The sequence below is a fragment of the Protomyctophum bolini genome (assembly GCF_963924005.1).
Source record: "Protomyctophum bolini genome assembly, chromosome: 20".
Lineage (NCBI taxonomy): Eukaryota > Metazoa > Chordata > Actinopteri > Myctophiformes > Myctophidae > Protomyctophum > Protomyctophum bolini.
This window is the reverse complement of record NC_137881.1, coordinates 25,026,897-25,041,595: the sequence shown is the minus strand read 5'-3', so window position 1 is coordinate 25,041,595 and position 14,699 is coordinate 25,026,897. Positions and strand designations below refer to the sequence as shown.

Below are 14,699 nucleotides of genomic sequence, written 5' to 3'. Positions count from 1 at the left end.
ATAATATTACACAAGTATATCAACTCTTTGATTTGGTTTCATTTTACGCTCTCAATAGTTAAATTATTGTTAAACATGTGAATTACTTAATTTACAAGAAGTCTACACAATTAGAGAATGTAGAAGAATTATTATTTTGATCAATGTTTGCCTGTTATCTCTCCTATATGGTACCAACATCAATACAGCATCAAATTGGGAACAAAATAATATCCAACAATAACAAAAACATTCTTCAGTTTTGGTTTTGGGGTCTGAGAGGCTAAATGTCATCAAATGGTTCCAAAGGCAGAATAAAAATTGGGCCCTGATATGAAAAGGGTTGAAAATTACTGATATAATAAACCAGAGAACACCTACGGTTGTACAGTGTGATAATGTGCTAGTTTAATAAACCAGAGAAGACCTATGGTTGTACAGTGTGATAATGTGATTAGTTTAATATTAAACCAGAGAAGACCTATGGTTGTACAGTGTGATGATGAGCTAGTTTAATAAACCAGAGAACACCTACGGTTGTACAGTGTGATAATGTGCTAGTTTAATAAACCAGAGAAGACCTATGGTTGTACAGTGTGATAATGTGATTAGTTTAATATTAAACCAGAGAAGACCTATGGTTGTACAGTGTGATGATGTGCTACTTTAATAAACCAGAGAACACCTACGGTTGTACAGTGTGATAATGTGCTAGTTTAATAAACCAGAGAACACCTACGGTTGTACAGTGTGATAATGTGCTAGTTTAATAAACCAGAGAAGACCTATGGTTGTACAGTGTGATAATGTGATTAGTTTAATATTAAACCAGAGAAGACCTACTGTTGTACAGTGTGATGATGTGCTACTTTAATAAACCAGAGAAGACCTACGGTTGTACAGTGTCATATGTGCTACTTTAATAAACCAGAGAAGACCTACGGTTGTACAGTGTGATAATGTGATTACTTTAATATTAAACCAGAGAAGACCTACTGTTGTACAGTGTGATAATGTGCTACTTTAATAAACCAGAGAAGACCTACGGTTGTACAGTGTGATAATGTGCTACAGTAGTTTAATAAACCAGAGAAGACTTACGGTTGTACAGTGTGATGATGTGCTACAGTAGTTTAATAAACCAGAGAAGACTTACGGTTGTACAGTGTGATAATGTGATTAGTTTAATATTAAACCAGAGAAGACCTACGGTTGTACAGTGTCATATGTGCTACTTTAATAAACCAGAGAAGACCTACGGTTGTACAGTGTGATGATGTGCAGGCAGTTGAGCAGCTGTCTCTTGTATTCGTGGATCCTCTTCACCTGAACGTCGAACATGGAGTTGGGGTTGATCTTCACCTTGTAGTGCTCTTCCAGATACACGGAAAACTTCATCTTGTTCTCCTGGAAAGTAAATTAATAAATCACAGCCAGGCACACACGACCATGTGTTTACTAGTTTGTATTTCGTTTTTTACGCTTAGTTTTAGTTGAGTTTTTATTGGTTTTAGTGTTAGTTTTAGTTGTTTCAATCCTGCGCACCTGACGAATAAGTCAGATGCAGGATTGAAAAGGGATTTTGTCAGCGAATAAAAACTAGACTAAAATGTTAGGAAGGGACTAGTGGACAAGAGATCCAGTAGGCTATAAGAAAACAAATTTATTTTTTACACTTGGTTGAGATCATAGACTGTAAGGTTGAGATGCAAATAGCAGATCTACAAGCTCGCGCTGCGACGCGCTGTGAGATTTTTCAGCAAGTTTCAACATTTCGTTTCCAGGTGACGACAACTAAATGAAAACTATTCCAAAGTCTATGATATGACTAAAACTAAAATCAACACTGGCCAACACACATTTGCCAACACGTTCTCTCACCTGTTTGACTTTAGCGATGTCACGTATGAACGCATCGTCGTCCACAAACTTGAGAAGCTTCTTCAGTTGGACCAGATCACGGATGTAATCCTCTCCAATCCTCTAAATAGTGAACAAGGAACAACCTCCATTTAAAATCATCACACCGGGACATTCACAACTTCACAATGTAGACATTTAACAGACACGCTTACTAGTCGAGATCAGATTGAGCAGAGGCAGAGCGAGCATGAACTTGAACTTAGTCAACACTTACAATGTACATTATGAAATGATAGGACAGCAGGTAAAAAACATAGCCGAGGTTTTTTATAGTGGGATGAAGTTGCAATAACCTCCATTGACATCCCATTCATCCAAATTGCATTTCCGATCTGCTTGTATTAAACAACGTTAAACTCACCAACAGTGCAGCAGCACGACCCGTTAATAAAAACGAGTGCTTCCAAACTCCAACACTTGGAAAAAATATCACGGCATGGAATTTCTTGACAGAAAGTAGCTCATAACATGTCTACGGTGGATTTTTATGAAGCAAACACTTTGCAGATTGAAAGAGGTTAATTCAATTTTCCCGATGGTGAGTTTAACGTCGTTTAATACAAGCAGATCGAAAATGCAATTTGGATCAATGGGATGTCAATGAGGGTGAGGGTATTGCAACTCTAGATTCATCCCATTATATTAAAAAAAAAAGTTTTACAAATTGCGGCCAGGTAAAACAATGAACCTAGCATCTGTCTAAACAACATGCTGTACATTTGTGGTTGAGAAAGAACAAAACTCTATTGTACGTATATGGGTTCCATTAGTACTGTGACTACCGACCGTCTCAGAGTTTGGAGAGAGAGCGTACCTCTGCGATGACTTCGGCCAGCCCGGGGTTACACATGACCAGCCAGCGCCTGGGCGTGATGCCGTTGGTCTTGTTCTGGAACTTATCGGGGTCCACCTCGTAGAAGTCCTTGAACCTGGAGGACAGATCACAACCACATACCATCATGTACTTTATGTCAGTGGTTCCAAATTGACACTTATTAGGCCGCGGATTTTTAGCAGCGACTCTCAACCATTTTAATTTCAAGGACCCACAGTTTGACATGCATTAGGCTACGGACTCCAATTTAATGCCATTTCCATCTCTGGGCCACCAATTTATATTGTACAATCAATGTTAATTAAGTTTAATGTTAATTAAGTTAATTTAAGAGTGTACAAATGGAACCAAAGGGACCCGCTAGGCGGCTAGGGTCCATTTGGTTCCATTTGTACACTCTCAGAGTTACAGTCCCATAAGGGTCCATTCGGTCTCCGACCCATTGTCTGGGAAAAGTCAGTCTGCGTGCACGTGCGAGTCAGTGTCAGAGTGGATGAGTATAATATAATTCTTACAATACATAGTACCGTACATAATATCTTAACCCACCAGATTCTACAAAAGGTCTTCTAAATCATGACAGATTTTTCCAAACCTACAAGCTCGCAGATCTGCTATTTTTCAACAGCTAAAGCTAAAAGTAATGGTTAAAGTGGTTTAAAAGCTATAAGGTGACACGGATGCGTCCTCAGGTCTAAAATGATGTTATTATCATATAGTTCGTACACGGTGTCTTTGATGATCTCAGAGTGGATCCGCGCCACTCCGTTGACGGCATGCGAGCCGACGATGCAGAGGTGCGCCATGTTGATCTTCTTACAGTCTCCCTCCTCGATCAGAGACATGCGACGGAGCCGCTCAGCGTCTCCGGGGTAGAGCTTGGCGATCCGCTGCAACGGCACAGAGGAAAAGAAAACAGGCGTAGGGGCAGGTCAAATGTTGCTCTACGTCAGAGGTTCAGAGGACAACAGGTGTAGGGGCAGGTCAAATGTTGCTCTACGTCAGTGGTTCAGAGGACAACAGGCGTAGGGGCAGGTCAAATGTTGCTCTACGTCAGAGGTTCAGAGGACAACAGGCGTAGGGGCAGGTCAAATGTTGCTCTACGTCAGTGGTTCAGAGGACAACAGGCGTAGGGGCAGGTCAAATGTTGCTCTACGTCAGTGGTTCAGAGGACAACAGGCGTAGGGCAGGTCAAATGTTGCTCTACGTCAGAGGTTCAGAGGACAACAGGCGTAGGGCAGGTCAAATGTTGCTCTACATCAGTGGTTCAGAGGACAACAAGATGTGATCTATTCTACCGTACCTCCAGGTGTCTCCTGTTGATGTGATCTATTCTACCGTACCTCCAGGTGTCTCCTGTTGATCTCGTAGACGATCTCCAGGTGGCGTGGCAGCAGGTTGTGGAACAGGTCGACGGGCCAGCGCTCCAGAGCCTCGGGGAGAACCGTGTGGTTGGTGTAGGCACAGGTCTGAACCACGATGTCCCACGCCTGGACACAAAGAGTTAACAACGTTATGCACAGGTACCTCTACGACAGTGGCTCCCAAAAAGTGGGGTCCCGGGGAACCCTAGGGGTCCTTGAGGGGGTTCCAGGGGGTCCCCAGCTAAATGATAGTCAGGAACCAAATGGACCCTTATGGGTCTGTAACTCTGAAAGTGTACAGTGTATATAGAGTACAGTGTATAAATGGAACCAAATGGTTGTTAGAAAGGGACTAGTGGACAAGATATAGATCTGCTATTTTCAGCAAGAGTTTTACACCGGCATCAATGCCCGCCAAAATACATTTTAGTCGACTAAATCAACTGAATTTAGAAATGATATTTAGTTGACTAAAACTAGACTAACACTAAAACATTCCAGGTGACTAAAATGTGACTACAACTAAATGAAAACTATTCAAGAGACTAAACTAAAATCTAAATTTGCCGTCAAAATTAACATAGGGTTTGAGATAGGTATTTGTATTGAATATTTGTACTGAATATATAACCCATCTCCTCCATTGTGTCTCTCTGTGAGAACAGTGAGGGAACACTGCTGTGCTGACATTCTAAGCATGCTCCGGGACTCATTTGCATATTTAATTAATGGATGTTTCCGAGGATACCGTGGCATGTTGGCAACCATGAGTTCAATGCCATGACGCTATGCATTATGGGTAATTCCCTCCAGCTTTGAGTCTGCAGCCATCCATGCAGACTCAAAGCTCCATTATGTAATGTATTTTCTTTTTTTGTGAATAAACCGTTTGATCCCATCTGTGTAGCGTAGAACAGAAAAGGGCCTTTCTGTGTGGAGTTTGCATGTTCTCCCCGTGTCCCCTAGGGTAGGTGCCCTCACAAAAAGCATGCAGTAATCCTGGTCTCTAAACTGCCTCCCCCTAGCCACCCGGGGCGCCTGATGGAGGGGAAAGGAACTGGTCGGAATAACGTCTTTCCTTCCACTCGCTACGTCCAACCGGGGAAACTCCCCCCCCGTCAGGTGAAAAGAAGTGGCTTGGACTCCTCATGCATTGAAGGAAGCATGAGGTCAGTCCCTTGCTCTCCCCAGGTTGGAAGATTACAGCTCAGGCCAACCTACCTCAAACCCTAACCTAACCATAACCGCAAGCACGGAGCGGTTCCCGCATGTCGGACTAATGCTCCGTCGGAATTACGTGCAGATCCCATTGGCACCGGGTGAGGCAAAAAAGGGTTACAAAGTCATGGGAAAAAATAATTAATAGAAAAGAAAAAAGGGAAAGTCACATTGTGCAGCTTTAAGGAAAGGGCGCATAACAGACTCTGCCAGAGCCTCACACACACACACTTTAGTTTAGGATTTGACAATGGGACAGATCTGGAGACCTCAAAGACACGCCAATGCATGTTCCAATCATGAGGCTGTAAGGATGGACTCTGGAACTTTATTAGCACGTAACTCTGTGTGTGTGTGTGTGTGTGTGTGTGTGTGTGTGTGTGTGTGTGTGTGTGTGTGTGTGTGTGTGTGTGTCGTACCTCCTCCCAGTCTAGGTTCTCCATGTCCACTAAGATCCTCATCAGCTCAGGGATGGCCAGAGCAGGATGGGTGTCATTCAACTGGATGGCCACCTAGGGGAGACAGAGAAAGAGACAGACATAGACATATGTTTATTCATTATGCATTCTCAGGAAGTGTGCCATGATTTTTTTGGTTTTTCACGTGTTTATGAGGTGACAGTAATTAATTAGACCCCTTGGTGTGGTTCTATATGCAATGATGTCTTCCCCTTTTTTAGGGTTTCTTCCTGGAGGCTGGAACCTTGACAGTCAAACAACTGCGATATAGTGACATCACATGATCATTCCCTCCCCCTTTATCATACAACAGCTGTGAGTGCGGCTTCAGTTCAGGTGGATCACCACCCATCACCACCCACCAGGCAAACCAGGCATACTTAATGAACTGGTGGGCGTGTCCACATGAAAACGACATTTTAACAAATACTGTACACCTTTTTGAAGAAAATATTCCTCCTTATATAAAATAATACCTGATGATCATGTTTTAGGGTGGAAAAGACAATCACGACACTCCATCTTAAATATTATTATTATTAAATAATGACCTTCTCAGGCAGGGTAGACATGTCCATTCGCACCACATCGGTGGATCCAAACTTGGAGGCCTTGAATCTCCGGACGATGTCCTGGAGGGTGGCGGCCACCACGAAATACTCCTGCTTCAGCCGAAGTTCCTTCCCCTCGAAGAACTACCGTTGAAATAAAAACAACAAAGAACTACCGTTAAAAACAATAACAACAAAGAACTACCGTTAAAAACAATAACAACAAAGAACTACTGTTAAAATAAAAACAATTAACAATGGGGATTTACCCATGTAGGTGTCGGACTGAGACCAGATTCTACAAATGTCTTCCAAATCATGACAGTTTTCTGAAAAACCCATCAGTGATTCTCAAACCATAAAATACATGTTAATTGGCCACCGACCCCCATCTGAAAATGTGTTGTTCCAGGGACCCCCCAGAAACAAAGATTTGAGTTAAAAACGTTCGTTCTGAAAGAATATATATTCAAAGATTTGCAGCACATTTTCACGATTTTTCCAAAATGTGCAGAACTACAAGCTCGTAGCGCAGCACTCGGTGCCGCGCTATGAGCTTGTAGATCTGCTATTTTTCAATAGCCAAAGTATAACATAATGCTTAAAACACCAAAAGGGGTTCCCATCCTGAATGGGTTAAATACTCCTGCTTCAACAGTCGTTCCTTACCCTCGAAGAACTACTGTTAAAATAAAAACAAACTACCATTAAAAAACAGACAAATATTCTAAACGTTCTCTCCAATTCTGCCAATAATCATATGATCTAGTATGGCATTGATTTACGCAAAAAAACAAAAAGTTTAAATATGGAGATGAGGTGTCGGACACATTCGGTTTAAAAATAGACACGGAAGAAATGTTCAGTCACACATTATTGTCTTTGTTCTTTTCACTTTCACACAGGTTGTCGACAGAAGAAGAATTGATCGTGTGTGTGTGTATGTACAGTATGTGTGTGTGTGTGTGTGTGTGTGTGTGTGTGTGTGTGTGTGTGCACTGGCAGTGTTTATGTCCTTTGTACAAGGTATTCCTGTACTTCTCATTATGTGGACATAAATAAACATTTCAAATGTGCCCGTGCGTGTGTAGTGTACCATTGTGAATGAGTGGGTTAGCATACCATTGGTGTTGTGTGATTGGCTAAGGGAGTAGGCCATCTCATCCATTAGATCCATCATCATTCTGAACTGAAGCCTTTGTCTTCATGTCTATAATAGGTTCAGTGTATATAATACGGTTTTCCGTTGATAATAATCTAATCAGGAAGGGAGAGGCGATACTCTGGGTAATGATCCCAGAGGAGATCTGGAATCGTGTCCTAGCGGCTACCTCTCGCACACCGGCGCAAGCTTAAAGCCAGTTCACTCAAGAAATAACTTTATTTCTGTCGTTTAGCGTTCATTCACAGAGGATTTCAGTTTGTAAAACATCCCTCTTATGGCAAATTACGAAACCGAAAAGGATGAAGCAACTTGATGAATGGAATTAATCTGAGATCCAGATTAACAACAGAAAAACTAAGTATCATCATGATCATGATCATTTAGATATTCTACCAAAATAAGCTGGAAAAAGTACCGTACATTAAAACAGGCTTGTGCGTATTTCGTGCATGAGCCAGTTTGGCCCGGAATTAAGTGACATGCTGTGAGCTTGTACATCGGCTATCTTTGATCTTTTTGGAGCTTTGTTCGCCTATAACGACACATGCCAAAATAGGGACACCGGGTTGAAAGTGGTCAAATCAAAAGACACACATTTGGCGCACCAATAAATCTCAGGCAGCACGTCGGCTGTTTTTAGAGGCTTTCTATGCCAGGAACATTGGCGTGTGCGTGTGTGTGTGTGTGTGTGTGTGTGTGTGTGTGTGTGTGTGTACACATCTCTACTGCCAACTCATCACTGGGTACAAAAATCCCCCACGGGGGAAATAAAAGGTTCAATTCAGAAATCCATTCATCCACTCACGTTGTCATTAGGGTAGAGAACACGGGAGATGTTCTCTGCCAGGTTCCTGTCCAGCACAGCCTGGATGTATCCTCCAACGTTAACTGTAGAGCAGACAGACAGGTTATAACAGAGTGGATGTATCCTCCAACGTTAACTGTAGAGCAGACAGACAGGTTGTAACAGAGTGGATGTATCCTCCAACGTTAACTGTAGAGCAGACAGACAGGTTATAACAGAGTGGATGTATCCTCCAACGTTAACTGTAGAGCAGACAGACAGGTTATAACAGAGTGGATGTATCCTCCAACGTTAACTGTAGAGCAGACAGACAGGTTGTAACAGAGTGGATGTATCCTCCAACGTTAACTGTAGAGCAGACAGACAGGTTGTAACAGAGTGGATGTATCCTCCAACGTTAACTGTAGAGCAGACAGACAGGTTGTAACAGAGTGGATGTATCCTCCAACGTTAACTGTAGAGCAGTCAGACAGGTTGTAACAGAGTGGATGTATCCTCCAACATTAACTAAGACAGAGAGTTTATAACAGAGTGGATGTTCCCTCAAAAATTAACTGTGATACAGAGAAAGGGTTTCTCTGGGTCATGTCTGTCTAGAACAGAGAAAGGGTTTCTCTGGGTCATGTCTGTCTAGAACAGAAAGGGTTTCTCTGGGTCATGTCTGTCTAGAACAGAAAGGGTTTCTCTGGGTCATGTCCGTCTAGAACAGAGAAAGGGTTTCTCTGGGTCATGTCTGTCTAGAACACAAAGGGTTTCTCTGGGTCATGTCCGTCTAGAACACAAAGGGTTTCTCTGGGTCATGTCTGTCTAGAACACAAAGGGTTTCTCTGGGTCATGTCCGTCTAGAACAGAGAAAGGGTTTCTCTGGGTCATGTCCGTCTAGAACAGAGAAAGGGTTTCTCTGGGTCATGTCTGTCTAGAACACAAAGGGTTTCTCTGGGTCATGTCTGTCTAGAACAGAGAAAGGGTTTCTCTGGGTCATGTCTGTCTAGAACAGAGAAAGGGTTTCTCTGGGTCATGTCTGTCTAGAACAGAGAAAGGGTTTCTCTGGGTCATGTCTGTCTAGAACAGAGAAAGGGTTTCTCTGGGTCATGTCTGTCTAGAACAGAGAAAGGGTTTCTCTGGGTCATGTCTGTCTAGAACACAAAGGGTTTCTCTGGGTCATGTCTGTCTAGAACACAAAGGGTTTCTCTGGGTCATGTCTGTCTAGAACACAAAGGGTTTCTCTGGGTCATGTCTGTCTAGAACACAAAGGGTTTCTCTGGGTCATGTCTGTCTAGAACAGAGAAAGGGTTTGGTTCCCAAAACCTTTAGCTGGAGAACCAGAATAGAAACGTGATGTCTCCCCCGGGACAAACACTAGTGGAAATAGCCGATGATCTTGCAAGCTTAGCTTACAACGCCTCGCTTTTCTTATGTGTTTTAAAATTAAGGAATTTCATAGATGATTCTTTAATTCTTTTATCTTTTAGGTTGAATTCACAGAAGATTTAAACCAACTCACAGTCTTTGAGGTGGAATTCACAGAAGATTAACCCATTTAGGCCTGACGTCGAAATTAAAACTTAAAACTGTCTTCTAAATCCTAAAGGTTTTCTGAAAACCCTATGTTTCTATGTCAGTGGTGCTCAATATTTCATGTCAAGGACCCCAAAAATGATATGTAATTGGCCGCGGACCCCCATCTGAAAATATGTTATTTCAGGAACCTCTTGGAAAGCAAAGCTTTGAGTTAAAAACATTCACTCTGAAAGAATATATTGAAAGATTTGTGCCACATTTGCAGACCTACAAGCTCATAGTGCGCCACTCGGTGGCGCGCTATGAGTGTGTAGATCTGCTATTTTTCAATAGCTAAATTATAACATAATGTTTAAAACACCAAAAGGGGTTCCCGCCCAAAATGGGTTAAAACCAACTCACAGTCTTTGAGGTTGAATTCACAGAAGATTTAAACCAACTCACAGTCTTTGAGGTTGAATTCACAGGGAGCCTTGGCAGACCACAGCCTCATGGTGTTGACGATGTTGTTTCTGTATCCAGGGACCGGGGTGTCGTAGGGAAGAGCCAGGACCACCTAAAGAAAACACAAATAAAACACTAGTTTATGTTTAGTTACATAATGCGCTACTTTTTCCACTTTTTTTCCAAAATGTAAAAAACTAAATGATATTTGTAAAATGGTCAGAAGTAATGCACACACTACATGCACGGTGCATTCACTATCAGACCTACATGTACAAATATCAGGCCTTAGTTGTTCAACCATGTTCCAAGTAGTCTTTTGAATAGTTTTCATTTAGTTTTATTCACATTTTAGTCACCTGGAATGTTTTAGTCTAGTTTTAGTTGACTAAATATCATAGGATTTTAGTCGACTAAGCCTACAGTTGATTTAGTTGACTAAAATGTATTTTGGAGTGCCTTGATGCCGTCGTAATGGCTTATTTTACACTTGCTGAAAATAGCCGATATACTAGTTCACAACGTGTCGCAAAATCACGTATACTTGCTTCAGAGCATTTTCCAAATATCTTAATTTTGAACATTTTGGAAATTAATTGAGCAGTTGGGGGTTCTGTGCCTTGATCAGGGGCATTTCAGCTGTGCTAGGCATTTTGCATTGCGCGACGCTTTTGCACCAGATGGCACTAAATATTGAAGCCAAATATCAATTTTGGGGTCCTGGACACGACCCACGAAGGGAGGGGCTGGAAGGAGCGCCGAGGCTTGTGATTGGGCAAGACGAGCCATCAGTGAGGTAGGGAGCGTTCCGCTGTGTTCAGTGTAGCCTGTGTAGGGGGGGGGGGGGGGGGATTTACTATTCTGTGCATATCGAGTCGCAACTCGGACGGGGCTGAGAAGGCTCAAGCGAACTTCGGCAACTCCCTCGCTTTAGCTTGCGTGGCTCAAGTTCGCTTGAGACGGCAAAAACAATAGGGCGATAGTCCCGCCCATACCGGGGAATCAAACTAGTTTGCGTCCTGGACATGGAAATGTTGAAGAACCACTCACCTGTGTGTCGACCCACTTCACGCCCTCGGGCGTGTGCTCCACTCGTCCGTAGTAGTGGACGGGTCTCATGTACTCGGGGCGGGCCTTCTCCCAGGGGTTACCGTAGCGCAGCCAATCGTCTGCCTCCTCCACCTGTAGCAGCAACATGTCAATCACGCCACATATTAGTTTGCATTTCACTCTTGAATGACGTCCTGAGATACAGGATAGCAACCGAACCATATGAAACATATACGTTAATGTTGTTTATACTGTCACATGTTCTTGAAAGAATGGGCGGGTGGAAACCTTTTCAGGATTAAAAAAAAACAAATCAGACCAGTCTGAAGCGAGTGGTGCAACAGCACCCCCTATTGGTACTCTAAACATCGGGACATAGTCACATAGGTTAGGACATAGGAACAAAGTTGTTCCTTGGAGTGGTTGCACCGCTCAAAAAAGTAGCTCAAAATGTGACGCGATACAAATGTGCTACTGGTTGATGCTTTTGTGTGACACTGTAGTATTTACATTGTACTTCTCAGAACTGACATGGTGACAAATCATATGCAGAGATGCATAAGTGTTAACATTAATGTACCTGCCAGCCGTCAACAATCTTCTGGTTGAAGATGCCAAACTCATAGCGGATGCCGTAGCCATAAGCAGCCAGACCTAGAGAGGCCATGGAGTCTAGGAAACAAGCTGAGAGAGAGAGAGAGAGAGAGAGAGATAGACAGACAGAGAGGCAGAGAGAGAGACAGAGAGACAGAGAGAGAGAGGCAGAGAGAGAGAGAGAGACACAGAGAGACAGAGAGAGAGAGAGAGGCAGAGAGAGAGAGAGAGAGAGGCAGAGAGAGAGAGAGGCAGAGAGAGAGAGGCAGAGAGAGAGAGAGACAAGGAGGAATCAAAGAACGACAACAAGGTATCTACATATATTTACACATATTTATAGCATATTATCCATCCAAACATTATGTACATGAGGTTTAGAAATACACAGTGCATGGGCATAGCACCCGTGTGAAGTGAGGCGCTAACAAGTCTAACTCGTGTTGATTAGGTGATGTAATGATGATGTAAAACACAAACAAACAAACATTAAACAATAAATAAACACCATTAACAATAAAGAGACAATATGACGTAATGAGGTACATTATGACGTAACGATTTCCGTCATTGTCAATGGGGTTTATAAAACAAACATTAAAGTGGACGCCTGGGCGGATAGACAAGAAGACGAGTAGTAATGTAAACGTAATTACATCAATACAGGGCAGGAACAAACAAAACTGGATGCACCGACAGCCCGACGATCCTTTTGGTTTAGTTTGTTTTCTTCTTTTTCTTCTATAAGACAGTTTAAGGTCACTTATGACGCCCTGAACGACCACGGGACGTTCTCCGAGGGCGACAACATCAGCGGCAAAGTGACGGTGGAGCTGGAGAAAGACGTTAAAGTGGAGGCGCTGTTTGTCAAAGCCAAGGGAGACGCCGACGTGCACTGGTCGGAGAAACGCGACCGCACGTACTACTACAACGCGCACAGGAGGTTCTTCAAAGTGAAACAGGCTCTGGTTGAGAAGGATAATGTTCTTCCCAGAGGGATACATCACTTTCCATTCTGCTTGAAAATTCCAGCGGGATCCATGCCATCCTCCTTCAAAGGGACTTATGGGAAGATTGTGTACGATATCGAAGCTAAATTGGAAAGGAGTTGGAGGATGAATGAAACCGATTCAAAGCACCTCAACTTTGTCTCCAAGTCTTTCCACAACATTGGCCACCTGATGGCTCCCCAATGTGGTTCTACGAATAAAGAGATGGGCATGTTCTCCAAAGGTCAAGTTCACATGGACGTAACTGTCGACAAGAGGGCTTACGCTCCAGGTGAGACTGTGAACATTGTTGCCAAAGTGAACAATGCGTCATCCAAGGAAATGACACCCAAGTTCAGTCTGAAGCAGAAGGTGGTGTTCCACGCCAATGGCAATAGCAAGTATGAGAGCAGGGTGTTGAGCAAAGTGGTCGGAGACGTCATCAGTCCCAACACGGAAAAATCCATCACGTGTAAAATGACGCTTGGCTCCAACATACCCCAGACCATCCAGAACTGTGAGAACATCATCATCCTGGAGTACCAGATAAAGGCATATTTGGACATCAGCTTTTCTTCGGACCCAGAGGTCAAGTTCCCGGTGGTCCTCCTTCCATTTGGATACATGGATCTCTGCGGCGGCCAGGGCCACCCGGGGGCCTTCGGCGGACCAACCAGCAGTGATTTCCCACCTCCCGCTTTTCCTCCGGGCCCATATCCTGCTGGCCCCTAATGGACCCCCGGCGTATGGACCCCCAGGACAGGTGGCGTACGGACCCCCCCCAGGTCAGGTGGCGTACGGACCCCCCCCAGGTCAGGTGGCGTACGGACCCCCCCCAGGTCAGGTCGCGTATGGACCCCCCCCAGGTCAGGTGGCGTACGGCTACCCGGCCGGCCCAGGTGCTGGGCCAGGAGGATACCCCGCACAGCCACCTATGTACGGTGCGCAGCCAGGCATGTACCCCGCCCTGCCCGGCGGCGGGACCCTGGCAGGGGGTTATAACAACCCATTGCCGACGCAGCCGTCTCCTTACGGCTCTCCGTTCACCTCGTCTTCGACGTCTCCAGTGAAGCATCCTCCTCCTGCGTCTGCGCCTCCGCCTCCTCACGCATTCTAACCACCTCCCTCTGCCCCGGCCCTCCCCCAGAAGTCCGACCTCCCCCCCCCCACCGACCAGCTGTACAACATGAGCCTGTCGGACATGTCCTCCCCCTCCGCCCCGTCGTACAATCTGTCCGACACGTCCCCCTCCGCCCCACCGGCGTTCAACCTCCCGGACATGATGAACACCGACTTCCTGTCCCAAGATCAAGTACAGCCTCCGCCAAGATCATAGCAGACGCAGATAGAGCTGCTCTTGTTGTCCGTGCTGCAGCATTAAAGAAAAAACATGCCTTGGAGGAGGAGGAACAAGGGCTAAGGAGGAGAAGAGAGGAGGAGGAACAAATGCTAAAGAGAAAAAGAGAGCAACTTGACTTGGATGCACAATTAGCGGAAAATACTGCAAGGCTGAATGTATTGCACGCAGCCTCCGACATTATAAGCTCATCTCATGCACCTTCAAATGCTATGAATTCATATTTGAAAAGGGAAACAAGGAAAAAGGAAATAGTCAAGGCATTAAATCCCATGGCAAAACTATATCAGCCTGGAAATACTATGCAACAAAACAAACTAACACACCAGTCAATACCACCAAACAGACCACCAAAGGAACATGGCAAATATAACACTGTTACAACTCGTCATTCAAACCGCATTCACAATGAACATCAGGAAAGCAACATTGGAGCAAAACAGCATGTA

The 14,699-nt window shown here is 44.1% G+C and overlaps 2 protein-coding genes across 3 annotated transcripts in view; one reads left to right on the top strand and one right to left on the bottom strand.

Annotated features, from left to right (window-relative positions):
- The window catches only part of LOC308335603 (glycogen phosphorylase, muscle form-like), a 30,740-nt gene that overhangs the window by 6,257 nt on the left and 9,784 nt on the right, over nucleotides 1–14,699 (bottom strand). For both annotated transcript variants that reach the window (XM_080792693.1, XM_080792694.1), the window contains 11 exons: nucleotides 11,894–11,997; nucleotides 11,314–11,445; nucleotides 10,264–10,375; nucleotides 8,299–8,381; nucleotides 6,329–6,472; nucleotides 5,739–5,831; nucleotides 4,081–4,227; nucleotides 3,464–3,627; nucleotides 2,717–2,831; nucleotides 1,861–1,962; nucleotides 1,239–1,386 (listed from right to left, as the gene is read on the bottom strand). In XM_080792693.1, coding sequence (XP_080648819.1) covers nucleotides 1,239–1,386; nucleotides 1,861–1,962; nucleotides 2,717–2,831; nucleotides 3,464–3,627; nucleotides 4,081–4,227; nucleotides 5,739–5,831; nucleotides 6,329–6,472; nucleotides 8,299–8,381; nucleotides 10,264–10,375; nucleotides 11,314–11,445; nucleotides 11,894–11,997 — 1,344 coding nt within the window. The remainder of the gene's footprint in view (nucleotides 1–1,238; nucleotides 1,387–1,860; nucleotides 1,963–2,716; nucleotides 2,832–3,463; nucleotides 3,628–4,080; nucleotides 4,228–5,738; nucleotides 5,832–6,328; nucleotides 6,473–8,298; nucleotides 8,382–10,263; nucleotides 10,376–11,313; nucleotides 11,446–11,893; nucleotides 11,998–14,699) is intronic.
- LOC308335846 (arrestin domain-containing protein 3-like) lies at nucleotides 12,442–13,625 on the top strand (the record flags this gene model as incomplete). The annotated part of the gene is made up of 2 exons (XM_080793065.1): nucleotides 12,442–12,446; nucleotides 12,626–13,625. 2 exons carry the CDS (start codon nucleotides 12,442–12,444, stop codon nucleotides 13,623–13,625), a joined length of 1,005 nt encoding a protein of 334 aa, XP_080649191.1.